We start from the raw sequence: 27,752 nt of genomic DNA, 5'->3' as shown, positions 1-27,752 counted from the left end.
GTGGGAGGAAAGCCCAAAGTGACGCAGGTCCCAGACGTTTACCACCACAGTGAAATCCACAAGTAAGGGTATGGCGCTGACAAACTCTTCATAGCAATTAGCGGCACCTTAGACGACTGGGCCACCTGTGCCCCTGCTGGCGACATTTAACTCTGGATACTACCGTAGGACTAGGTGGTTTGTTCACTGATGGTTCCTGACATAGAGAATCTCCCCCATATCAAAGAAACTTGGGTGAGATTCTACTTTTTAAGTTTGTAATCAGTGATGAGCTGTGTTTTGTGTAAAAAGTACAGCTAATGAGCTTAAGTGGGTGTGAGATCAGTGATATTATTTCATTGTGACTTCATGACATCACAATGGTCTGATAAGCACCCTGTGGGAGCCAGTTTTGAATAAAGAAGACAACAGACAACCTGGAATGCTTCTTTTGAGGACTTTGATCGAATGACATACATAACATGCTTTACAGCAGTGGTTTCACAATAAGTGGTTCCTGTGATACATTCTTCACTGGAAGAATGGCATTAGGCACTCGGGAATCAAACAGTCATGCTTCAAAACAAATCATAAAACATCTTACCATGCACGGATTCTTTGTCACGTTTCTTTCAGAGCCAATCTTGTCATTGGTGAGGATGTCTAGTTTATTGTTGCTTTATAGCTTTGTAGCAAATTCTAGAAGGAGCAACATAGAAGATAAGGTAGACACAACTTTATGGATAACAACTTTAATACTGTAAAAAACAATGTTTCGGTATAGATCCTTACACCGTTGTCAAGCAGGACCAGTATTAAAGAAGTTGTTATTAATAAAATTGTGTCTACCTTGTCACCTGTCAACTTCTAAGTAATGCCTATCAAACAATCTAAAACATAGAAGATGCTTCACAAGTTTACATATATGGAGAATGGAAACATGGCCTTGGGTGTCATACAACGAACGCCCTGACCACCTCTTTATGGTTGCACAGCTAATACTGTGAGTTAGTGAGTTGGGTTTAGCGCTGCTTTTAACAGTGTTCCAGTTATATCATGGCGTGTCAGCTTAATGTGGGAGGAAAGCCCGAAGTGATCCAGGTCTCAGACGTTTACCACTCCAGTGAAACCCACGAGCACGGCTATGGTGCTGACTAACCTAGAAACATAATCGGGGCGAACCAGGATTCGAATCCACAATCATAGGTTTCTGGCGTGCCTAAGGGACGCAACTCTGCACAGCGAATTGTGGCGCCTTAGACGACTGGGCCACCTGTGCCCCCGCACAGCTAATGCATGGTAGATCGGACATGAAGGTCACATTATCGTTGGTGAGTAATGATGTCATAACTTTCTGATGAAATATAATATATTACAAATTACATATATATATCACAACAAATGCAGGATTCACCCTGCCAGAAAAGAATACAGGCACCCAGTATACAAGATAACATTTCATCCATTCTCTCACTCATCCACTCAAAGTCGCATCAACCATATCAACGGTCATTTGCTGATAAAATTTTGATTAAAATGATCTAGTGTACCATCTGAGGTATTTCATCATATTCTAAGAGATGCTAGTTCCTGTTAAGTGCTGATCCAGCAACCATATTGTACAACAAATTTCCTGAAAGGTGTTAATCATGGTACATGCTGATCCTGCAACAGCATTGGACATCTTCATCTTCCACAGAATTGGACAGGACACTGCTAGGATGTATGGAGGTCCGCTCGCAAGGTGATCATCCTGCAACAATGTTGTCCAGTACATGTTCCTGCAAGCATCTCATCTTCCACAGAATTGGACAGGACACTGCTAGGATGTATAGAGGTCAGCTCGCAAGGTGATCATCCTTCAACAATGTTGTCCAGTACATGTTCCTGCAAGCATCTCATCTTCCACAGAATTGGACAGGACACTGCTAGGATGTATAGAGGTCAGCTCGCAAGGTGATCATCCTGCAACAAAGTTGTCCAGTACATGTTCCTGCAAGCATCTCATCTTCCACAGCATTGGACAGGCGCTGCTAGGATGTATGGAGGTCCGCTCGCAAGGTGATCATCCTGCAACAATGTTGTCCAGTACATGTTCCTGCAAGCATTTCATCTTCCACAGAATTGGACAGGACACTGCTAGGATGTATGGAGGTCCGCTCGCAAGGTGATCATCCTGCAACAATGTTGTCCAGTACATGTTCCTGCAAGCATTTCATCTTCCACAGCATTGGACAGGCGCTGCTAGGATGTATGGAGGTCAGCTCGCAATGTGATCATCCTGCAACAAAGTTGTCCAGTACATGTTCCTGCAAGCATTTTATCTTGCACAGCGTTGTACAGGACACTGCTAGGATGTATGGAGGAGGTCAGCTCGCAAGGTGATCATCCTGCAACAATGTTGTCCAGTACATGTTCCTGCAAGCATTTCATCTACCACAGCATTGGACAGGCGCTGCTAGGATGTATGGAGGTCAGCTCGCAATGTGATCATCCTGCAACAAAGTTGTCCAGTACATGTTCCTGCAAGCAGTTCATCTTGCACAGCGTTGTACAGGACTCTGTTAGGATGTATGGAGGAGGTCAGCTCGACAGAACTCGCCGGTGTCCAGGTTCTTGGCCATCAGCTGGTCGGGGACAGCGTTGGGAACACAGTGTTGGACGTACAGCCGGGGCACACAGCAGTCCTGCAAAACAGACACAGTCAACTAACAACAGCAGTCAACTAACAACAGCAGTCCTGCCAAACAGTCAGTCAACTAACAGCAGCAGTCAACTAACAACAGCAGTCCTGCCAAACAGTCAGTCAACTAACAGCAGCAGTCAACTAACAACAGCAGTCAACTAACAACAGCAGTCAACTTAGAGTCCTGCCAAACAGATGCAGTCGACTTACAGTCCTGCCAAACAGACACAGTGGACTTACAGTCCTGCCAAACAGTCAGTCAACTAACAGTCCTGCCAAACAGTCACAGTCAACTTACAGTCCTGCCATAGTCACAGTCGACTTACAGTCCTGCCAAACAGACACAGTCAACTTACAGTCCTGCCAAACGGTCACAGTCAACTTACAGTCCTGCCAAACAGACACAGTGGACTTACAGTCCTGCCAAACAGTCAGTCAACTTACAGTCCTGCCAAACGGTCACAGTCAACTTACAGTCCTGCCAAACAGATGCAGTTGACTTACAGTCCTGCCAAACGGTCACAGTAGACTTACAGTCCTGCCAAACAGTCACAGGCGACTTACAGTCCTGCCAAACAGTCACAGTCGACTTACAGTCCTGCCAAATAGAAGCAGTCAACTTACAGTCCTGCCAAACAGACACAGTCAACATACAGTCCTGCCAAAAAGACACAGTCAACTTACAGTCCTGTCAAACAGTCACAGTTAACTTACAGTCCTGCCAAACAGACACAGTCGACTAACAACAGCAGCTCCCTGTGTAGTGATATATGAATTGATAGATAATAGTTCTTTCAACTAACATGAATAAATTATACTGTTAAGCCTTGAAGCTGTAGACCATTGAATATATCAAGTTATCTGTACTCCAAATCAAGAGGACTGTCGATACAAGACCATTTCATAAATAGTGATTCTGCCGAGAAAATGATGATCGATATTTGAGTTTGAATCAACTAGGTTTCACTGACTATTTATGTTACATTTGCACCAGTCAAACTTCTTCCAGATCAAAATAAAGAGCTTGTCACAATTTTTATTACATTTTATTCCAAATCAGGCCAGTAAGTGTCAAAATGCACAATATATTTTCAAATAAATATCAATTCCTTCTCAGGTGACAACTTTGGATATATCAGTATATGGGGGGGATGAGCTTGCTACACTATTTCTGTTGTGAGTGTTTCGTTTGACACAACGCAGATGATATATGTCTACAGAGCACACCAGTTTGGGAGTTTGGTTTTAACGCCGCTTTGATAAGTAACCAGTTATATCATGGTTAGGGAGAAAGCCTGAAGTGAAGCAGGTCTCAGACGTTTACCACTTTGGTGAAACACACGAGCACGAGTTTCGTGCTGACACACCAAGAAACATAATCAGATTGAATGGAAATTTAAACCCACGGTGAAAGAGTTCTAGCTTGCCCAAGGGATGCATCTCTGCACAGTGAATTGTGCCACCTAAGATGACTGGGCCATCTGTGCCCCCATAGTGCCCACACAGACCAGTATCTGAGTTTTGCCACAGCTTGTCAGCTAATGTGGGAAGGACATGATAGAGGCTTTGGAAATTTACACCTCTTCGTAAACCAACAATCATACTGTGGTTCTGATAATCCAAGAACCACAATCAAGGTAAATCTTGGATCTGAATCTCTGCCCAGCAGATCCTGGGAGCCAAGGGAGACAACTCTGCAATGTAGGTGAAATGCCTCAGACCAGCCAACTGTGACACATTCACAGATTTAGTTCTTACCATGAGATATTTAATGGCCATGGGAGTTGTCTTCGAGCAGCCATTGAGATAGATCTCTTCAAGGTAGGGGTTGCTGTTGGCCAGGGCAAAGAGGGACTTGTCAGTCAGGTTGTTGATGCCGGACACAACCAGACGGCGAAGAGGACAACACCGCACCACCTCACACACGCCATAGTCCGTCACCTGAAAATCATCCACACAAACATCAGTAAGTCATATTAGATTAACTTCACAGAACCATGAATACACTTAACTAAAGATATGTCCAATCACAACTCAAATCCAAACAACCACCCGATTCAGTTCCGTAGTCAGCCGGGGAGCAGGGGGGGGGGCAGTTGCCCCCCTAGATTTTTTATAGAAAACCGTTTTATTTGAATCAAGTTGGGGACAAGTGATACTTGTACACATATTTGCCCCCCTTGTCAAAAAAAGTTAACTACGGCCTTGCAATTGGTTTCTTATTTTTCATTATGTCAGGTTAAAAAATAATAGTCTTGGTTCTCAGGCACCGAACGTATCATTATAAAGTCTGCCTCACGTTTCATTTTTATTTCCATTTTTAAAAAATATTAAAAAACCCTTTACTATCCCAAGTCCAATGGTATTCAAATACTGTATTCTTGACTTTTACTCATCAAGGAATACATTTATGTAGGGAGGCACTTTCCCAGGTTGATTGTACACATCTGTCCATTTAGTTACACATCTGTTTATTTGCTTAAATACTAGTTGGAACAACAACAAAAACAAATGCCCGTCCTCACTATATTTTCAAAAGCCATTGCCCGAGAATCAATTGTTTAATTTTTTTAAGCTCAATGATTTTGTAAATGTTTCTTGCAAGATCTATCCCAGTTGTAACCATAGCAACATACACCTTGAAACAATATATATATATTTATATTTTGACAGTAACGTCACAATGAGTTTCGTAATGTGACCTAACTGTCACAAACTTATCAATAAATTATCACAATGCACCGAATCTTTGGACAGATCTAATCCTACATGAATTTTCTTTCTTAAAAATAGAATCAGAAAAGTCTATGTATACTACAAAAAAGAATTTAAAGGACACCCTATTCTTTCATATCACGATAGTTTACATGTTATGCCATGTTTCTTAACTTCTCTTGAGTAGTATATGTACCTGTCTGCAGCCTTTGATGCTGAGGTGGGAGATGTGCCGGCAGTTGTGGGCCAGCTGTGACAGCAGGTCGTCCGTGACGCACACCAGTCCAGACAGGTCCAGTTGGTCAAGGTGGTGGCAGGAGGCAGCTATCTTGTGTAACAGTTCCAGGTCTATCTGAGGGAAGCATGGAGACATTAGCATGGCCACAGTGGTGGAACTATCTTGTGTAACAGTTCCAGGTCTATCTGAGGGAAGCATGGAGATATGACAATGGCCACAGTGGTGGAGCTATCTTGTGTAACAGTTCCAGGTCTATCTGAGGGAAGCATGGAGACATTAGCATGGCCACAGTGGTGGAGCTATCTTGTGTAACAGTTCCAGGTCTATCTGAGGGAAGCATGGACACATTAGCATGGCCACAGTGGTGGAGCTATCTTGTGTAACAGTTCCAGGTCTATCTGAGGGAAGCATGGAGACATTAGCATGGCCACAGTGGTGGAGCTATCTTGTGTAACAGTTCCAGGTCTTTCTGAGGGAAGCATGGACACATTAGCATGGCCACAGTGGTGGAGCTATCTTGTGTAACAGTTCCAGGTCTATCTGAGGGAAGCATGGACACATTAGCATGGCCACAGTGGTGGAGCTATCTTGTGTAACAGTTCCAGGTCTATCTGAGGGAAGCATGGAGACATTAGCATGGCCACAGTGGTGGGGGCCATGTAAGATCTAGAATACCACAAACATGTCAATTTTATGGTTAACAACTAAATAGGATAAGGGATCAGTGTTGCATGTCAAAATATTTTACAAGCACATTTTGAAGATCATGTATGTTTCCTCGTACACTTTCAAATGAATAGTTGTATATCAGCATTTATTTACAAGTTGTACACTTAGACATTTCACTGCCATTGTATGACATTTCACTGCAGTTGTATTAGATTTCACAACAGTTGTATGACATTTTACTGCAGTTGTATGACATTTCACTGCAGTTGTATTACATTTCACAACAGTTGCATTACATTTAGCCTCAGTTGTATTACATATCACATTTGTGATACCCTTCAAACCATATACGGTACTCCTTCAAGTTTCATGGTAAATAGGCCATTTACACCAGAACAAAACATAGGACCCTCAGCGGCATACATTTAGGATATGTCGCTCATTGTTTAAACATTCAATGGGCCACCTGATCCCTTAGCTTGGTATCAGTCTGAAGCACCGTACTTACCATGTTGCAGCTGAGGTAGAGCTTCTTGAGCTGGAGTGCCCTGTCCCGGTCCTTGAAGAGGGGCATGAGGGTGATCCCCGTGGGCATGTGGAGGAGGCTGATGGAGAGGGACTCCAGGCTGGTGCAGTACCGGGCCACCGCCGCCAACCCCCGGTCCGTCAGCTTCCTTGTGATGCCTCCACTCAGGTCCAGCAGGGACAACTTGCCCCCGATGTGCTCCAACACCTGAAAGCATTGTCAGGGAGTTTTACATTGCAGCCATCAACACCTGCAAGCATTGTCAGGGAGTTTTACATTGCAGCCATCAACACCTGCAAGCATTGTCAGGGTGTTTTACATTGCAGCCAGTAACACCTGCAAGCATTGTCAGGGAGTTTTACATTGCAACCAGTAACACCTGCAAGCATTGTCAGGGTGTTTTACATTGCAGACAACAACACCTGCAAGGATTATCAGGGAGTTGTTTTACATTGCAGCCAGCAACACCTGCAAGCATTGTCAGGGTGTTTTACATTGCAGACAACAACACCTGCAAGGATTGTCAGGGTGTTTTACATTGCAGACAACAACACCTGCAAGGATTATCAGGGAGTTTTACATTGCAGCCAGCAACACCTGCAAGCATTGTCAGGGTGTTTTACATTGCAGACAACAACACCTGCAAGGATTATCAGGGAGTTTTACATTGCAGCCAGCAACACCTGCAAGCATTGTCAGGGTGTTTTACATTGCAGACATCAACACCTGCAAGCATTGTCAGGGTGTTTTACATTGCAGCCAGCAACACCTGCAAGCACTGTCAGGGTGTTTTACATTGCAGCCAGCAACACCTGCAAGCATTGTCAGGGTGTTTTACATTGCAGCCATCAACACCTGCAAGCATTGTCAGGGTGTTTTACATTGCAGACATCAACACCTGCAAGCATTGTCAGGGTGTTTTACATTGCAGCCAGCAACACCTGCAAGCATTGTCAGGGAGTTTTACATTGCAGACATCAACACCTGCAAGCATTGTCAGGGAGTTTTACATTGCAGCCATCAACACCTGCAAGCATTGTCAGGGAGTTTTACATTGCAGACATCAACACCTGCAAGGATTGTCAGGGAGTTTTACATTGCAGACAGCAACACCTGCAAGCATTGTCAGGGAGTTTTACATTGCAGCCATCAACACCTGCAAGCATTGTCAGGGAGTTTTACATTGCAGACATCAACACATGCAAGGACTGTCAGGGAGTTTTACACTGCAGACATCAACACCTGCAAGCATTGTCAGGGAGGTTTACATTGCAGCCATCAACACCTGCAAGCATTGTCAGGGAGTTTTACATTGCAGACAGCAACACCTGCAAGCATTGTCAGGGAGTTGTTTTACACTGCAGCCAGCAATAATATACTTACAGAGTTCTGTCAATATTCCAGTTTCAGACAGGCTAACCAGTGGTTAATATGATCAGCAACAACACATAGATTTAATCACTCTTCATTTTGGTTGGCTAATACAACAGCTGGTCAAAGAGTTCTAAGCCTGACTAAATTTCAACTATGGGCTATAACAAAGTGGCCCAGTCAATGTAGTACATTGTTTGAGTAGTTCATTGCAAGTGTATTTGGTCTGTTGAGGCTGTTTGTATATTAGTGACAGCCAGTTGAATGTGATAGGGGTCAAAACGCACACCGAAATGGAAAAGGAAAGTACTTTTTGACTTTAAAGAAAACTATTCCCATAGAGATTCATGACACATGTAACAAGTGTATTGGGATAAGTGCCCTAGCTATTTCACTGTTAAACGTTGGGCAGCTATGTTTATGGTTTGGAGAAATAAGGTGCCTGGTAGAATTTTGTGTTCACCTTACCATCCAGGTAACCCAACATTGAGAAGGGCCTACAGCATGCGTACACATGTAGAATACTGTTCCAAACTCAGTCAGTCAGTACAGTACCAACTTGAACCCAATTACCTTTGTGAGAGTGTCATCATTTAAGGCAGAGACCCCACAAAGTCTGATGGAGTTGATGTTACGGAGACGTTGCAGACACTCCACAAATATGCCTTCGTCTTCCAAGAGAATGCCGCACAGAGAGAGCTCTCGCAGCGACTGCGGCAACGTCCACAGCACCTCACTCTCTGGGTGTTGGCGGAGACGGTTGCAGTATGACAGGTCCAGCTTCTCCAGATGAGGACATCCCTGAAACAACTGAGAAGGGGAATCAACTGAGAGGGAGAAACAACTGACAAGGGGAACAACTGACAAGGGGAAACAACTGAGAAGGGGAAACAACTGAGATGGGAAACAACTGAGAAGGGGAAACAACTGAGAATGGGAAACAACTGAGAAGGAGAAACAACTGAGAAGGAGAAACAACTGACAAGGGGAAACAACTGAGATGGGAAACAACTGAGAAGGGGAAACAACTGAGAATGGGAAACAACTGAGAAGGAGAAACAACTGAGAAGGAGAAACAACTGACAAGGGGAAACAACTGAGAATGGGAAACAACTGAGAAGGAGAAACAACTGAGAAGGAGAAACAACTGAGACAGACAGATGGACAAAGACCAATGATATCAACTCACTTTCAGGAAGTCAAACTGAGCCCCAAACACATTAGCCTCAGCTATGATTAGAAGTGCAGCATACCCGTGAAGATCCAGGTTAGAATATGCCTTCAGCAATCCATGTTTGCCATAAGAGGCGACTAACGGGATCAGGTGGTCAGGCTTGCTGACTTGCTTGATGAATGTCAACCGTATCCAAAATTGCATAGATCGATCCTCATGATGTCTATCACTGGATTGTCTGGTCCAGACTCTATTATTTACAAACTGCCATGATATAGCTGGAATATTGCTGAGTGTGGCGTTAAACAAACAAACAAACAAAGTGCAGCAGGCAAGTTATATAAGTGTGTGAACCTGCTCTGAGGTACTTGACAAATCATGTGTGTGGGGCACCCACCTTTATCAGTGCATCTTTGCCCACCCTGGTACACCCATTCAAGTCCAACCTGAAACAGCAATAAATCTACATTCACAACATGGCCGAAACAAATACAAAGTCTTTCTTATTTAATTTTTTCCCACCTACAGACCAGGAATATTCACAAAACTGTGTTTGATATGTAACATCTGAAAAATCGACAAAAACATTAGTAACCCAAATTATTTATTCACTGAATTGTTAAAACAAACTAATTTTAATAACTGAAGAATGTCCAACTGATTACAACCCAGCTCAAGAAAGGCAAGTGATTTTACTGCACTTCAGTCACTTACCGTTGGAGGTTTGGACAGTGGGTTGCCAGCTGCAGGAGGCTGTCGTCGGTGACGGTGTGCAGACTGGTCTCCACCTCCTCCTGCAACAACAAACCACGTCAATCTCAGTGGGGGGGGGGGGGGGGGGAAATCACAACACCTCAGTCTCAGTAGGAGGCATGCTAACTGAGGGAATTAGGAGATAAATCTACTGTGTTTCAAAATAGGACCACTGTACCTCTTACCTCATATTCATACAATTAAAACCTCCTGCTACAGCGCCCAGTTCCAAAATAAAACAAGAAAACAATGTTTTGAGTCGGTTCTGTACCTCAGGTCGGACCCAGTAGCTCACAGGATGAGCACTAATTCAGGTCGTCAGAAGACGGAGACACCGTCGGCCATGTTGCACATAACAACCACCGGGTTTTCAATTCAGCTGCTCTTTCTGACAAGCATGGGATCTTGAGATATATCCTGCCACTAAATCAGCAAATGATGTGCCTAACTCTCTCATCACGATAATATTTTAAGGCAGACATAAGATAAAACAATTATCTAGCTAGTACACATGGCTACTTTTCAAACTGACTAACCCACAAAACACTAACGATAGCCAAGAGGCCTTATTGAAAAATGTCTGTGTGAACCAGTTGAATTGTCTTTCTGTCGGTTTGCTGATCTGTTAAATGCTACAACTAGTAGTTCAAGATGACGTCCAGTTTGTGCAAGTATTCATGGTCAGATCAAGGTCAAAGTACACATGCATTTAACAATTTGCATGTATTAAGCAGTATATACAATACACAAGACCAAGGAGCGTCCATTCCAATTTGGAATGAACGTTGGATTGCTTTGGAAAGATCGCTCATTCCAACCTTTCCAAAGCTTGGAAGGATCGATCTTTATGGAAAATCCAAAATTGGATTGGCAACATTTCCAAACATATTTCCAACACAGGAAATGTTTGGAATGGTTTGGAATGGTTTGGAATTGTTTGGAAGTATGTTTAGAAGGAACAAGTAAAAATATGTGTTTTATTAGTAATTTGAACAATAAAAAGACTATGAATTATCTATTGAGTTTAAACTATATATAATAAATAATAAACTTATCTCAAACATTCACAACTTGTCTGTCTAGAGAGGGGCTTTTACAGTCGCATTCTCCCTAAGGTGAGAGAGAGACCCGCACTTGACTCGACAAGACAATAATAGGTCTCAAGATTAAGTATTCGGCTGGATGGCAGCTGCCATTTAATTATAAAACAGACAGTCGTCTAGACGGCTCACATGTAAGTGCGCCGACATGTGCCTAAGATCATAAAATGGACAATCTTTGGTAACATCTAATTTATTGTTGTCTCACGCCAGAGCTTTGAATAATTCTGTTCATTGAACAATTGGAATTCAGGAAGTTATCAATAATTGTTTTACTTAAGATAAGATAAGATAAGTTGTTTACAACATAATATTATCATGTCAGGATGTACTACAGTCAAAACCATATATTTTAAAATCAATCTAATGACAGACTATGATTTCCAAGTCCCGATTATCAAATCAATGAGGTATCAGTTTCACCACATGTGCACAGACCGCCTATACTTATATATATATTTTTCATAACTATTCTCCAGTTAAAGTCCTATCCTCTTATCAAATAATAATCTGTGAGAGTGATCATCATTAACGATACTCATTCTCATCAAAGAATACAGAACAAATGAAGAATCAGATGCATACATTTATTGCCATGCTTCATTCATCACGAAGCAGATTTACATACATTTTCGAATAGCACTTAAACTTTTATCATTGTCCATATTGATTAATAATATATACATATATACAAAACAGGATATGCATTTATTAAATATTTACCATAATATGGATTTCCGAATATATAAACGACTTCAACGTTGATATTTCAGACAAAAACAAGTCTCCTGTCTTTTAACGTTCAGGGGAAAAGGGTTTGCTTTCACAATTGAACATTTGTTTTCACCAAAGGACAATCAAATCAAGCAAAAAACAGTAAAAATACACATATATGGTTAGCGACCGCCTTTATACAGCGAGGGGGGAAATTCGTCTGCTCTAACTGCCTTCACAAAAACATTCCAGCCCTTAATTACCGAGGCAGCTGTGACGTATTAGCATTATATTCGCTGCGTTTGCAGCATATAAGATGTGTAATCTGTGGAGTAACTAAAGTAATATTACGGCTGAAATCTTACTTGCATGGTTGTTTTAATAGAAAACTTACGTTTTAAAAACACAATTGTTCTCATATAATGTTTTTAGGTTTGGTTTATAAATACTAGAGAAGATTTTTTATACATATAAAACTGATCGAAAATAGAGCTGAACAATAGAAAAAACAAAATAGGAGTTGTGAATAGTGACAAATTTTAATTACACCACTGTGTCAATAATTATTGACTGATTCCGTCAAACTGACTGACTGATATAGGAGATTTAACGTGCACTTTCCGACTGTAGCGTATTTTGCACACGGGCCTGGCCGGACCATTTAGTGTATTCCGAGAAGGGTGAAAGTGGTGTGTGCAACCCAAGAGGGGGCTATTAGGGGTTGCTTATATTGAATTTTTGGAATTTTTAAATTTGGAATAAATGCCGAGGTGGGTGGAGGAGGGAACTAAGGGAGCCGGGTGAGGTGGGTGTTTGTATGTTTATTGGATTTTGGATTGGTAGATTAATTAGTTTTTAGATGCGCTTAATTAGGTCTGTTTTGATTAGGAATACGCCTAGGGCCTTGAAGTTTTCTAGTTTATTTTGAGGGTTTAGTATTTCATCTAGAGTAGGAACCTTATTTAGATTGAGGGTGGTTTGTAGTGTGGTTCTGTGTGTTTGGTAGTGGGTGCAGTGGATGAGTGCGTGTTCTGTGGTTTCGGGTTGTTTGCAGTGGGGGCAGTTGCCTGTGGTGTGTCTTTTAAGTTTTTTTAAGTGGTTATTTAGGTTCGTGTGTCCTGTTTGGAGTTTTGTAATTAATCTGCTAATTACTCCATTATCGGCGACCATACCTATATATCATTGATGCAACACACACACATGACATAAATGAACAATCATCAACCATGAACGTGCACCATAATTAAGTGATTCGGAGTAAATCGCTTGAAAACCAGAAAGTGGAGCTGTGTGTAAGCTTCGCTGATCTAGGTAACATGTAAAAGGGCAATCGTTAAACGAAATAGGATTTGAAACGTATCAAATACTTCTAGCTATCGTGATACAAATTTCCATCTGTCGGCATAGCGTTAACATTTATAGGACAGTACTATATCTAAGTAACTACCACTTAATAATGTCACTGTTCATCGTATTTAAAGCAGACACATTGGTTAAAGTAGACCTCTTCTCCCCATACTCTCAACAGTCTCACAAGTGTTCGGTCCGACTTGGCCCGGGCTGTCAAAATCAACTTTAAACACACAGATGTATCATCAAATGTGTTTACATCTATAGACTGGTATTATATCTACCTATATACCACTTTATAATGGCACAGTACATCACATTGAAAGAAAACTGATCCGTTAAAGTCAAACACTTTACTGTATTTTCTTAAGAAAATCTTTGTCAGAGGTGTTCGTTCCGACTTGACCTGGGCTGTCAAAATCAACTTTAAACACACAGATGTAACATCAAATGTGTTTTCATCTGTAGATTAGTATTAACTCTACCTATATACCACTTTCTAATGTCTCAGGTCGCGGTATTTAAAGGAAACAAGGTGCTCAAAGTGAAGCCCTTTTCCCTCTCCATTCTCAACATAGTCTCCATCAAAAGTGTTTGGCTTGTGTTGGGTCCGACTTGGTCCGGGCTGTCAAAATCAACTTTAAACACACAGATGTATCATCAAATGTGTTTACATCTATAAATTTGTATTATATCTGCCTTTATACTACTTTATGTCACAGATCGCGGTATTTAAAGAGAGTAAGGAGCTCAAAGTGAAGTCCTTTTCCCTCTACATCTATCAGAAGTGTTTGGCTCAGTTCTCATATTGTTTCCACATCATTATAATACACTTGTTTTAAAATAAACTTGTTATAATGTGCCTTCTCTGTATGTTGAATGTACTTATGTGTTTTGCACTTATTGTGCATATATTTTGTAGTTTGTTATAGTGTAATATTGCCACTGTTTCTTCATGGAATGTTACGCAATACATACCTCATCTTCGACATCTTTGTTGTATGATAGTTTGTTACAGTTGTGTACGGAGGCACGGTTGGCCAAAGTCGCCTAATGCGCTGCAATTTGCTATGCAGAGTGGTGTCCCTTGGGCACGCCAGAAACCTATGACAGTGTGTTCGAATCCCGGTTCGCCCCGATTATGTTGTCAGCACTATACCCGTGCTCATGGGTCTCACCAAAGTGGTGAACGTCTAATACCTGCATCACTTCGGGCTTTCCTTCCACATCAAGCTGACATGCCGTGATATAGCTGGAATTATACTATTCAAAGCGGCGTTAAACCCAACTCACTCACTCACTACTCTTGTGTACGGTTATGTTTGGTTAACTGGGTTTGTGTTGTGATTACTTCCAGCTTAAATTTGAAGTATGTTCAGAAGAATGTTACTATGTTCAAGCCAAACATCGTGAATATATCATGCAACCGAATTATTTATCAGGAGAATAATTGCAAACTAAGGGCCAACATATTGATTTCTCATGTATCCAGAAGCAAAGAACTTATACGGGTGTATAAATCTCTGCAGGAAGTTAAAACAACTGTCAATACAATAAACCATGCAGAACCATAAACCGCCGTATGAAACGGTATGAATCATATTTTACAAACAGTGAACGACTTGAAACTGTGCTCAAATCTGCACAGCAAGCACGATACATGTGATTGTGAAGACAACTTATTACAAATATTTGATATCAAACCCGTTGTTTTACATGTGTTGTTTATTGAACAAGGTCATGCTTCATAAAAACCTGGGATTTAATCGTGTTGAACAATAAGTTGCAATAGCAGTGTGAAGGGAGAACGACTGAGTGCGTGTTACATCCTTGACCTTAATTCATTCCTGGAACCATTCTCGCTCTCTGCCTGAATAACATACGATACATTGCAAAGGTAGTGCGCAAAAGAGCTATTCGGGTAAGGGAGATTATCACTCATTCTCAGTGATACAGCTTGAATAAGATACGATGTACAGCTTTGCAAGGTCGCGCGTGATAAAGCTCTATACTACGCATACAGCTAAAGGAGATAATCTCTCAATGCGCAATAGGTAGATTTGTTAGTAAATTTATTGAACCTAATATAGTCGATATATTTAATATCATGGATACAAATATGAAATTTCTCTAAGACCGAGAACGGGTGTTGGATCGTGAAGCAAGAGTCACCAGAGTGTGAGGCACTGTAACGGTATAACGAGACAGCGGTGGCACTATAGCGCGGTAATTGAGCGGATGGTAGAAATCGGGTTTCGCCCGGTAAACTGCATTGTTGCCGTTTTATGTATGTACAGAAGTGAGACATTAATAAATTATTGTCTGTCTACAATGTATACCATACAATTAAACCTATTACACACAGGAGCTTCACTTTGAGCTCCTTGTTTTCTTTAAATACCGCGATCTGAGACACTATAAAGTGGTATTTAGGTAGACATAATACTTGTCTATAGATGTAAACACATTTGATGTTATATCTGTGCTGTTTAAGTTGATTTTGACAGCCCGGGCCAAGTCGGAACCAACACAAACCAAACATTTTTGATAGAGAGACTATGTTGAGAATGTAGAGGGAAAAGTGCTTCACTTTGAGCACCTTGTTTTCTTTAAATACGATGTACTGTGACATTATAAAGTGGTATACAGGTAGATAAAATATTAAGCTACAGATGTAAACACATTTGATGATACATCTGTGTGTTTAAAGTTGATTTTGACAGCCCCGGCCAAGTCTGACCAAACACAAACCAAACACTTCTGATAGAGACTATGTTGAGTGAAAAGGTTAGTATTACCCGCTGGCCCGGCCCGACTTTTAGGCAATCCCCTAATTGACCGTACATATAATTGGTAAACATATTCGTTTTGACACCCAAGTTTCATGCGCATCCCGGCTCATAAGCAGAATACAGAAAAATGAGGCCCCGTGATCAGCTGAGCGTGAACAACATGGATGCCGCCTCTCGGCCGTACCGAAAAGTCAAGCTGCAATCTCGGAACTGCTCGCCCGATTGAATCCAATTGCAAGCGGAATCAAGATTTACTTCCCTTACCCAAACATGATCGTTGCTCAGAAATGTTCAAATCTATCTTCAGTAAATCATGAAATTAATGCGAGCATGACATTTATGCGAAAAATGCGATCGTCAGTCCCTCTGTTTATTTCAATATGTTTCATTTCATCATGATAAAAAAGTTAGTCACTTATAAGGTTACCACGTTGAAAGTGGAAACGATCGTTAACAAAAACAACAAAATGTATTCTCTCATCACTCAGCCTAACAGTGATATAACTGCAAATAAAACAATCAAGTACGCTAAAGTATTACACATGGTGGGTGGAGGACCAGGGGCACTTTGAGTTTGACAGGTGTCATCAACTGGTCAAGTAACATCACGGTTTGTATATTCACGTTGATTGGACAGTCTAGACTGACGCCAACTAATCATGACGGCGTCTTCAGAACAGAACAGAACTTTATTTCTCCCAGGTTTAGGCTTACGTGGATAACGGAAAATTTTGTTTTAGCGATAGCACATTTTTAATTCAATCTAATATACTTTCCTTGATTGATTATATGACTGCGGTCGTAGATCCGGATGTATCTAAATATGCTCAGTAAATACACAGGATTTATTGTTATACTATTAGGATAAATAGATACAATTGAGTATTTATACCCTTCATCATAAAGTTAGTCACTACTTTTATTTTCACATGTTCGATTTGTATGATTTGGGTTATGATTAAATTGACAAAAAAGAAATCATTCTGTGTATATGTGTATTATATATTGTACCCCAATACTTAATTAAATTGTGTATAAATAAGGACACTAGGTTAATTACTGTAATTGATTATTTGATAAATGTATTCACCTTTAGTTGCGTAATATGTCACAGAGGTAAAGCTAATTCATAACAACTAAATGTCCCATTTATTTGGCTTCTATCTTTTATGTGAAACAAATGCTATAATATGGGGTGATACAATTCATTGGCAATAGACGTAGCATATAATTGTCCACATGAACAGTCTACTCTGTCAGATATGTTTATTCATTTTGTCAGCATTTCAATCGTTGCATTCCTGGCTCAATGATTCATTTGACGAAATCTTGTTCCCTGTTTTGAATAACCGTCAGATAGTTCCAGAACAATTATAAAATTTCCAGTCCTATGTGTTGCACATAAATCCGATATTCTTGTACGAACACTTATCAAAATTCATTTATACCTAGTACTCTTATGTACATATGTAAATTAGTTCAAATTATAATAATGAGGCCCTCTATTCTCTAAACGGTCTTTGTTCTACGACAACCGTAAGTCGGTATGGGAAAACAAAATATTTGTTTAATTGTTCAAAAGTTCATAGTCAATGTCATATGATTATAGACAAGGAAGATAAGAAATTAAATATAAAGAGTAGCCACTTTAAATGACAGAAATTCTTTAAGTTAAATTTGCTCATGATTTGGTCTTTTCGTGGTAAATAGTGCCAAAATACTCTTAATTATTTACTTTCATGTCATTACTAATCTCACATAAGGTCAAAAGTTGTACAACGTTTAACAGATATGATAATGACATGTTGTATCCAAACATATCCAAACATATCCAAACATATCCAAACAAATCCAAACAAATCCAAGCTTGGAAATATGACCTTGACAAATTTTGGAATGGTCGTATTTCCATTTGGAATGGTGGTATTTCCAAGTTTTGGATTGTTTGGAATGGATGATATTTTGTCCAGTGAATACTGTCCATGCGTACATGCTGCATTTAAACCAAATGCACAACCAGGCACCATATTTCTGCAGGCATCAAACTGAACAGGTATTCTCTGTTGATGAGAATGGACAAAATTGGTTATTTTTCTGCCAAAAGAACCATGCATAATTCTATCTCTGATAATATTTTCCTATAACCGTCCACAAAACAAGTAGATCTCACCAGAGAAGCTTGAAGAGAGACAGCTACTATAGAGAATATCTTCTCATCTATCTTCGGACAGTCCACCAGCACCAGATGTTGAAGGGACGGATTCTTCTGCACAAGTGTTGCAATACCTGGCATGACAACCAAGAATCTCATTAAAATCAGATCTTATTTCTCGCTACCGCTAAACAAAAGATCTGAGGACATTCCATTAGTGTCACGTCAGACCAACCTTTCCCAAACCTTGATGAAGGAAGGACTGACAAGATGTCGACATTATCCAATCAGAAGGCAGCATAATCAAGCTTTACGGCACGAGTTTCAAACTGGCGATTACGCTTCGAAACATTTTTTGACATATACTTGATTAAAAATTAAAAACTGAACAAAAGAACATATTGGAATGGCTAATAGATGGTCTAGATTGTATGAATACAGTCAAAAAGCCAATAACTGTCGTTCAGATTACCCGATGTCTTTTGTTTTCGAGGTTACACGATCAGAAATCACATTCCAACTGTCACTTTCATGATCTGATAAGCGACGCTCTGATTGGTCAGATGAAAGGTCGTTTTGACATGACCCGCAATGTCCTCGGATGTTTGTTTAGCTGTAGTGAGAACTAAGATCTGATTTTAATGAGATTGAACAACCAAACAGTAAGGATGAACCTGGCCTGTATTGGGAGTATTTTACATTTAACATGTTGACTATTTCTAACATCACCAACTGTCTATACGAAAAAAGAAGGGAGTAAGCATGCATCTTATTAGCACTGGTCCTACTTGTTAACACACCTAATTCACACTTATCATAAAAGCATAGGACCCAACAAACTGTTACTACCCAACAAACTAGGCTTCGGACCAGCGAGGGGGAAACTGGGGGACCTCATTGACAGTGAGGGGGAATCCCCTTGAATCCTTACATTTTATTGCTTGGATTTATTGCTTACTATAACCTTTCACCTTACAAACTCTGCCTGCCTGTATAAGTCTGTATGTACAGTTATGTACTTAAGAATAAAGCAAATATGTGTACGTATTGTTTTTGCAACAATGAAGTTCAGTTCATATACTCAAAAACAGCAAAACCCCTTTTTTATTAGGCAAATTGCATATAATACAACAATTATTTGCACTAGTCAAGCTTGTTAACATAACTAATTAACACAAATGCATAGGACCTACGGACAAATCTGAGTTGACAGTTTTGTAAAAAATAGGATAATGACTGGTATCTAACTGTTTGATATATTTTAAGCAAATATGGATATAACATTCAGCTATAAGAAAACATCATTGTATTTATACCTCAGTTGTGTGGTATGTACTTTGCAAACCAAAAACAAATTGTAATATTGCCCTACCATTGTTCAATAAAGCATGGCAGCCACGGAAGTCAGCCTTCCACAAACAAGGGGAGGTAATCTGAGACAGTCCCTGGCCTGTCAGATGTGGCAACGCCTGAAGTTCCAGCTTCCGTAACGATGTTTGGGCTGACGTCAATGCAAGTATTCCAGCATCTGAAACAAGAAAGAAAAATATTTAAGAAATCATGACCCGTTGCCATGGTAACTCTGGTGTCCATCATGCGAATCAGTCACAATAGTTTAATCTACCTGAAACCATGGCCTCTTTGTATTTGACCGTGGTCTAACTAACTGAATTGTTAGTTAAACATTTTTGGCTAGGGGTCAGCAGTCATATTAATTTGGAGACGCATTAATTTCAAGATTTACAGTTCTCAAAACAGTAACAACCCTTACTTTTCAGGCAAATTGCATATAATACAACAATTACTAGTCCCGTGTGGTCATCCATGTTTAATGGTATAACCCTACACCTGTGTATTTGTCATCATTCCCGAGGTGCTCAGTTAATCACTTTATTACAGGTATAATTAGTGGTAGAACCACTCAGATGACGTGACAAAGACTATGCAAAATATCTCCATAAAGTTCACCGCTCCCTCTGAAGATGTCAAGGATATACAGAAATCGGTAGTTATTCAATCTGAGATTGGTTTATATATCCAGGTCTGATGTTTTGAATGTATAACATGTCATGTGATGCTGTATATCTTGAAATTAACGCCAGCGTGAATTAAATGCTAAAAGTGCAAGTGGTCTTAGCTCGCATTATTAAACATCGCACTTATATCAGCAATAAGACATTTTGGACAGCAAAAATACCAACTTAGACATAAGCTGAAAACAAACAACTATGTATTCCACATCACTGATTATTGAGCAGCACTTGTAACAAGAATATAAACAATGTCATTCAAACACTAATTACATCCTGTGAATTGTCACTGCTTGGGTCAAGACAAGAGTTCTACTCACTTATGCCATCACTGTTTCATCAGAAGTGCTCTACTCAGCGCTAAAAGCGGTGCTATTGTGTGTGATTGGATTAATGTAAGCTTGGATTAAGGTGAGAATTCTCCTGTAATCCTGACAGAGGACGTTTTCTTTAGACATAAATCCACTGATGCTTGAGAGGAGGGGGTGTCGCATTCACATTAAGTCGCATTTCTGGCTAGGGACCAATGGTCGCATTCTTTTGGAGATGCATTAATTTCACAATTTGCAGGACCGTATTCGACGTAATAAGCACCCAGGGCGCTCTCAAAATTAGAAATAGGGAGCTCTTATTAGAATATTATTTTGGTGAAATAAAACAGAGTTAAAGGATAAATTTCGTGGTTTATGCTGACAGCCTGAAATGTTTATATACGACGGATACATTTTTGCAGAATTTAATTGCCCATTATTAAGGGTGTATATAACACACGAATGCGTATTATACTCGAATAAATAAGATTTGTGTACATTGATCAATCGGAAGGGGTGCTAATTGGGATTGTTCACTAGCCAATATGTTAGCAAATATCGCCAGGGCCGCTTATTATGTCGAATACGGTATGCACATGGCAGCACAGCAAGAGAGGAATTGTCAGTTGAGTAACAAAAAAACATGGATCAAAGGATAAACCGTTAATACCTTGATTGATTAATCACTATTGTCTTGCACACTGGCAGGTGTAGATGATTAATCACTGTTATCTTGCACATTGGCAGATATAATACTCGCAAATCTGGGTGTGAAGTGTAAAAACAACATACTTTGTTCAAAGGATAAGCCGATAATACGTTGATTGATTGCTAATTTTTATACATATTGATATTATACATATTATTTGGTTGTAATTTATGATATCTGCATTTTGATTACATTGTTACATTAAATGTTTAAAATATGTAAAATGTCTACATATTTCAATCATTTTAAAAAGAGACTGAAAATCTGACCATTTACTTAACAGACTGACCAAAAAAATATTAAGACATTCAAAAGGGCATAAATCATCACATTAGACTAAGAAGCATGGATTAGAAGCCAAAAATTATAGAAATATGTTTTGACTTTCATTTTCTTTTATCCTATCATTTCAGTCACTGGGTGATGAAATGAAACATAAAAAAGTTTGGTATTAGTAATCATAATAAAATATGACGAAAGTCAATTTGAAAAATAACTGAATATTCAGGGGTTTAATAAATTGCCTCAGGTAACATTTCAGTCGTTTTACACTTTGACAATAACCATGATAACATATACACATGATAAAATGAGCTGGGGAAATGTTTAGTTCCGTTACAAGTCAAAATAGTGTAAACAAAACTCGCCCAATACCAAGCAAATGACTTCGTCACCATTACCAATGCTACCCCAAAAGATTCCTACATTTCCTTATTATTTCCAAGACAATACTGTGTTTCATTTTGTTGATCAATGTGACAGCCTTATACTTTCAAAAAAAGTGACAAACATGCTACTATTGCCGCAGCTCAGGTAACTAACTAGTCGAGATTTCCGTCCATTGTGTCATGAGCTCAACAATAAACATTTCTCTGCCTGTTACCATGGTAACCTGGCAGGACTTACCTGAGACATTCTCACATCTGTGGATGGTGATGACCTCCAGTTGACACCGGGCGCGAGACAGTGATATAAGGCACTCGTTGTCTATCTGACTACACTTGTATAGCTTGATGTAACGTAAGTTCTCACAAAACAAATTACTGGCAATGAATGGTCGGTAATGCTGATAAAACATGTCATGGTTGGCCAGTCGTTCAATGAGGATCTCTTTGTACAAAGTGGGTAAGTTGTGCTGCAAGTTTGGGATGTGTTCCAGGCTGTGCTGGACACAGTGGAGGCACATGTCCTTTAGCGCCTTCACCATTTTCACAGTCCATGTGCTACAGGCTGCTGCCGCCTTCCATTGCAATGCATGGATGTATCCTCATCGTGTCCAGCATGACTGCACTGAGTGGAATGTTTGGACGTTTCTAAAAACGGGAAAACGAATGAAAATTAACAAGTCTTCTAAAACAGCAGCAGCATGTTGGTTTGTTTGTTTGTTGTTTAACGCCGCACTCAGCGATATTCCAGCTACATGACGGCGGTCTGTAAATAATCGAGTCTGGACCAGACAATCCAGTGATTGATATCATGAGCATCGATCCACGCAATTGGGATCGATGACATGCATCATCCAAGTCAGCGAGCCTGACCACCCGATCCCGTTAGTCGCCTTTTATGATAAGCATAGTCGCCCTTTACGGCAAGCATGGGTTGCTGAAGACCTTTTCCACCCCGGATCTTCACGGGTCGCAGGAGCAAGTTGGCAGGATATTACATGCCTTTCCAGCTGATGCTTTCCATATTATGTATGAGACCAGATACATGGTTGAAAATTATTTTTTGTGTTAACGAACAACAGAAAAGATAATAAAACCCAGATAATCAAATCTCTTTCCTGAAACTGGATAAATCTAGGTTTGCAAATATAACATACTGTCAGTGTCATAACAACTTAAAGTAGTCCCATGCAAGATATTTGACTGTGCATATATGGACTAGGCACAGCTTACCTTATAGTTCCATATGAAATAGGCTTCAAATAACGATTTTTAAAAATGTAGCCGGCACTAACTTTTCGATTTTAGGATTTTATTATATTTTGGTTAACAAAGTAAAATTTCCACAGAATGTTTGTAAAACTTTTGCGTAGCTACGCGGGGACTCCCAGCATGGCATGTACCGGTATCAGTTGTCACATAGCATATCGCAGCAAACTGTTGCAGTGCTATGTTACTGTGGATCAGTTCTACCTTGGTCAAATTGCAGATACCTCACACTGTTGTGAATTGCTTATCAAAACCAATACAAACATGCAAAAAAGCATACCTTTAATATTAATAGCAAGACAAAGCTAAGTTTAATTTCCTTCATTAATGTTCCAAATTATTTTTCATATTTCTCTTTTCATCCTAGCCCTGGCATCACATAAACACAAACCAGTAGTGTTATGGTCTGAGGAAACATTTTCCTTGTTTAATTTATTTAACTGGTGTATATGTTCCTTATTTAGAAGATATCTGTTTCAGGTTTAACTGATCTACAAGTGGTGAAACATGGAAGTTGGTTACTTTGTGATTTGATTTACACAACCACCATCACTCTGACATAGGGGACTACTGTCTCCCGGACCTTAGAGAATAAACTGAAAAAGGATCCCACTCAAGTCTAGAATGATTTGGCAAGTCTAGATTACCTAAGTTCTAGGAAATTAAGGATTGTTCTGGGCTTCATTTGGATTTTTTATTTTTAATATATATTTTTAAATAAGTAAACTTTATTTCTTGGACTAAATGTCAGTCTAATAGGGGACGGATTCGAATCTCAGAAACCCCATGGGGTAAACATGGAGTGCAGCATATTCCTACGTAGTTCTCCCCTGCTAGAATGTCTCTGCATATATTGAGAGCAAATAACAACACAAAACAATCTGGCTGGACTTCCTTGTAATTGTTTGTCTGTTGTTTAACACCATACACAGCAATATTCCATGCAGCTATATGACGTCTGTTAGTCGACTCTTACAACAAGCATGGCTGTCTGAGGACCATTTCTAACCCATTTCTTCATGAAAGAGATTCACATGGCCTGTCATCTGATGTAGTAGATTCAGTTTCACTTTCAATACCGTAATCGACGTAATAAGCGCCCAGGGCGCTCTCAAAATTAGAAATAGGGGCTCTTATTAGAATATTATTTTGGTGAAAAAAACAGAGTAGAAAGATTTCGTGGTTTATGCTGACCATGCTGACAGCCTGAAATGTTTATATACGACAGATATATTTTTCCAGAATTTAAATGCCAATAATTAAGGGTGCATATAACACACGAGTGCATATGAAACACGAATAAATAAGTCTTTTGTACATTGACCAATCGGAAGGGGTGCTAATTGGTATTGTTCACTAGCCAATATATTAGCAAATATTGACGTGGGCGCTTATGAGAGCAGGGCGCTTATTCTGTCGAATACGGTATCCCAATTTTAATATAAATTTACCTGTCACTTTCCTGAAATATATATACTAGGGCTGGGACGAGTCCAAATTTACTACCTGGGTACCAACCACCCTTAACACCCGAACCTACCCGGGTACCCGTTGTAGATATTTAGAAATAGGTACAAACTGTCCAATTTGGAAGCATTTGTCCGTATCCCGAGCAAAATGTATTTAGATGCACGTGTAAAACGATCTGGTCATGCATACACTGAAGTTTACTTCACAAAGTTTTATCTTTTTTCAAACATATAAAAGTCAGAAGGAATGGGTGCATTGTCAGAAAGAAATGGAACATTAGTGTCTTGTAGTGTGACCATAGAGTTTGATATAATTTTTGTCATTAAACAATATATCACATAACTAACCTCGGGTCTGAGTAGTCCTGTGGGTACCCGGGTCCTACTCAGGACCCACCCGACCCAAGTTGCGGAGTTACCTGTCCCAGCCCTAATATACATACATATTGCACAATATGTTCATTAGGCCCTTTACCTTGAAATAGACAAACATATAAATCGCTGAAATAGAAGTAATTCTATAAAGGAACACTCAAGTGTCTTAATTTCAGTCGAGGGCTGAGAAAGTGATGAGAAAGGCATGTTGGTCATTCATGAAAAAAGGCTGTACTTGGCCTAGCTGGAGAATAACCTGAAAATTGCTGACCAAGGGATACACATTTTGGAACGATTCCATATGTAAATGAGGTGAGGCACAAACTGTTATCCCATTTACACGATTTCATTCCTTGACAATGACGTAGGGTCTAGCATGTCTAAATTGTCGTATGTCACTGTGACACCGACTACACATATCGCCTTCAGCAGGACCTATTCAGTTTCAACTCGTCAAGTTACAGCTGTAAACATGGCTAACCTGCCTACGTACCGATACAAGATGCTCAGGAATGGAACAGCTTAAACATAGAGACAACGGTGAAACGATTTTCCAAACGTTTTCCTGTTCATATATTGTTCCAAAGTCAATCGAACGACAGCTTTGTCCCTTTTTATTGAATGTTAAGGTACACTTACCGAACTTACTGTTAGCCGGAAGTTGACAGGTGCTGTGCTTGTCTGCTTGAGGCATGCGCTGAACTGCGATTTATATATATAACCGACGCGAATATGTTACTAAAAATAGTAATCTAAAAATAGCAACATAGGTGTTTCCCAAGGAATGTTGGTCACTTCACAGGCGCTGGCATCGTTGCTCAACGGTAAATGAAAGCACTTGCCATGTGTAACCCCAGACTTCTATGGTTATATGTTTGTATATGTGCTGTCATTAGATCTCTAAGGTGTATGTATGTGGTGCGTGCGCGCGTGCGTGTATAACTGCCATTACCATTGAGATACGATACGAGCGCCTGTGTGTGAGAGCGGTTTTGTGTGGTGGTGACTGATCACACCTTTCTTCCAGACGCCCACGGTGGGTAAAAACTGTGTCAGAAATTTGAAACACCCATGCTTAGTAAATGAGCTGCATGTGTCTGCATTCTGCAAGTTAGCTCAGCCTGAAAAAATATTTTATTCAATTTTAGTGTTTAACTACACAAACAGTTAGCTAGGCTACCACAAAGCTTATATTTAAGAACCGAGTTTAGTATTATTTTACAACCGTGTTCTATATTTACCAGGTAATTATGTCCGTTGAAGCAATTAAAACGTATTAAATCTTAATTCCTGGCTGTTTTTTCTTACCTTCAAATCAGTCAAATGAATAATTAAGATATTTAGTTGATTTAAAGACAATATGTTATTCATTCGATTTATTTATTTATTTATTTATTTATTTATTTATTTATTTATTTATTTATTTATTTATTTATTTATTTATTTATTTATTTATTTATTTATTTATTTATTTATTTATTTATTTATTTATTTATTTATACTTTTGGTTGAGTGACTCAACACGGACCTAATCTAATACTAATTAAAAATGTTTTAGTTGTTCTGCTATTATTTTTTGTCAAATCACGGACTTGTATAACTTTGTATTACTTTTTACTAACATTCTCAAAGAGGCTGTACATTATGTTGATATTACATATAAGAAATAAACGACCCGTGGTCGTTGTTTATCGTACAATAAAACATTGCGCCCATGTTTGTTCTCCCTGCAGTACTATATTTTACCATTACAACGAGTGAGGCATATCACTCGCCTAGAAGAGATACCAGGTACACGACAAACGCACACAACAACACACGAGCTGTGTGAATAAAACAATCAGTGTATTAGACAGCCACAGAACGATTTGTGACTGTCTGTCGTCATTATTTATACATACTCTAGCTTTTACTGATTAAGCTGACGATAAAGTTGTTATTGTGGACTTAAGTGGCGCTGTCACGACACAATTATATAAGTTAGTTTGACCGAGGCCTTGCGGATCAAGTTGTTTATGAGTTAGGTTTAGTAAGAATAATAGCTTACCAGTTGCAAGTATGCCGCGAATGTATAGACGGTACATGTGATTTGATAAGGGTTGACGATAAACATCTGTAGATACAGATAAAGGTATTACTATAGACACCTTACGTTTGCTTGCCTAACTCTGTCTGACCTGCACAATAAGTGATACTGGTCCTGCATGATGTGCGTGATCGGTTTGAGCCTATTCAGGTTAGAGATACTGCAACCTGGGCCTACTTGCACAAAGCGATCTTAGCGCTAAGACTATCGTAAGCCTATGTTAAAGTATGGGAGTTATGATCATCTTAGAGCTAAGATCGCGTTGCGCAAGTGGGTCATGGTCTACTAGTTGTAATACTTCCTTATTTGACAAATTCCGATTCTTAATATGTGGTATGTGAAATATTTGTGAAACTTTGTCCATTTTCCCCATGTTAATAGTATCCCAATGTTCATTTAAAATTTCGTCCCAAAAATCCATAAGTAAAGTGAAATTGCTGGCAGTGTCTCTACAGGTTTCACAGAGACATCTGGCAACATATACCATGACGGTTGATGAGAACATATGCACGAAATGGTCTCTTTAAAAGTGAGTGAGTATGGTTTTACGCCGCTTTTAGCAATATTCCAGCAATATCACGGCGGGGGACACCAGAAATGGGCTTCACACATTGTACCC

General features: G+C 39.6%; 1 protein-coding gene across 2 annotated transcripts; it reads right to left on the bottom strand.

Moving 5' to 3' along the window:
- Positions 1 to 1,228: 1,228 nt before the first annotated feature.
- On the bottom strand, positions 1,229 to 25,794 carry LOC124150602 (F-box/LRR-repeat protein 7-like). Of its 2 annotated transcripts, none has more exons than XM_048388657.1 (11): positions 25,687 to 25,794; positions 22,176 to 22,582; positions 19,592 to 19,747; positions 18,238 to 18,353; positions 10,073 to 10,152; positions 9,756 to 9,804; positions 8,758 to 8,994; positions 6,796 to 7,020; positions 5,577 to 5,732; positions 4,424 to 4,606; positions 1,229 to 2,666 (listed from the first exon to the last, which is right to left on the bottom strand). In XM_048388657.1, exons 2-11 carry the CDS (start codon positions 22,474 to 22,476, stop codon positions 2,544 to 2,546), a joined length of 1,626 nt encoding a protein of 541 aa, XP_048244614.1. In that variant the 5' UTR covers positions 22,477 to 22,582; positions 25,687 to 25,794; the 3' UTR covers positions 1,229 to 2,543. The 2 variants fall into 2 exon arrangements, with proteins under 2 accessions (XP_048244614.1, XP_048244615.1); XM_048388658.1 differs by lacking the exon at positions 25,687 to 25,794 and adding an exon at positions 25,541 to 25,675.
- Between the last annotated feature and the right edge of the window lie 1,958 nt (positions 25,795 to 27,752).

The sequence above is a fragment of the Haliotis rufescens genome, unplaced genomic scaffold (genome assembly GCF_023055435.1).
Source record: "Haliotis rufescens isolate VD_foot unplaced genomic scaffold, xgHalRufe1.0.p SCAF_75, whole genome shotgun sequence".
NCBI lineage: Eukaryota > Metazoa > Mollusca > Gastropoda > Lepetellida > Haliotidae > Haliotis > Haliotis rufescens.
Note: the sequence above shows the minus strand (reverse complement) of the source record. Positions and strands in the feature narration are given on the sequence as shown.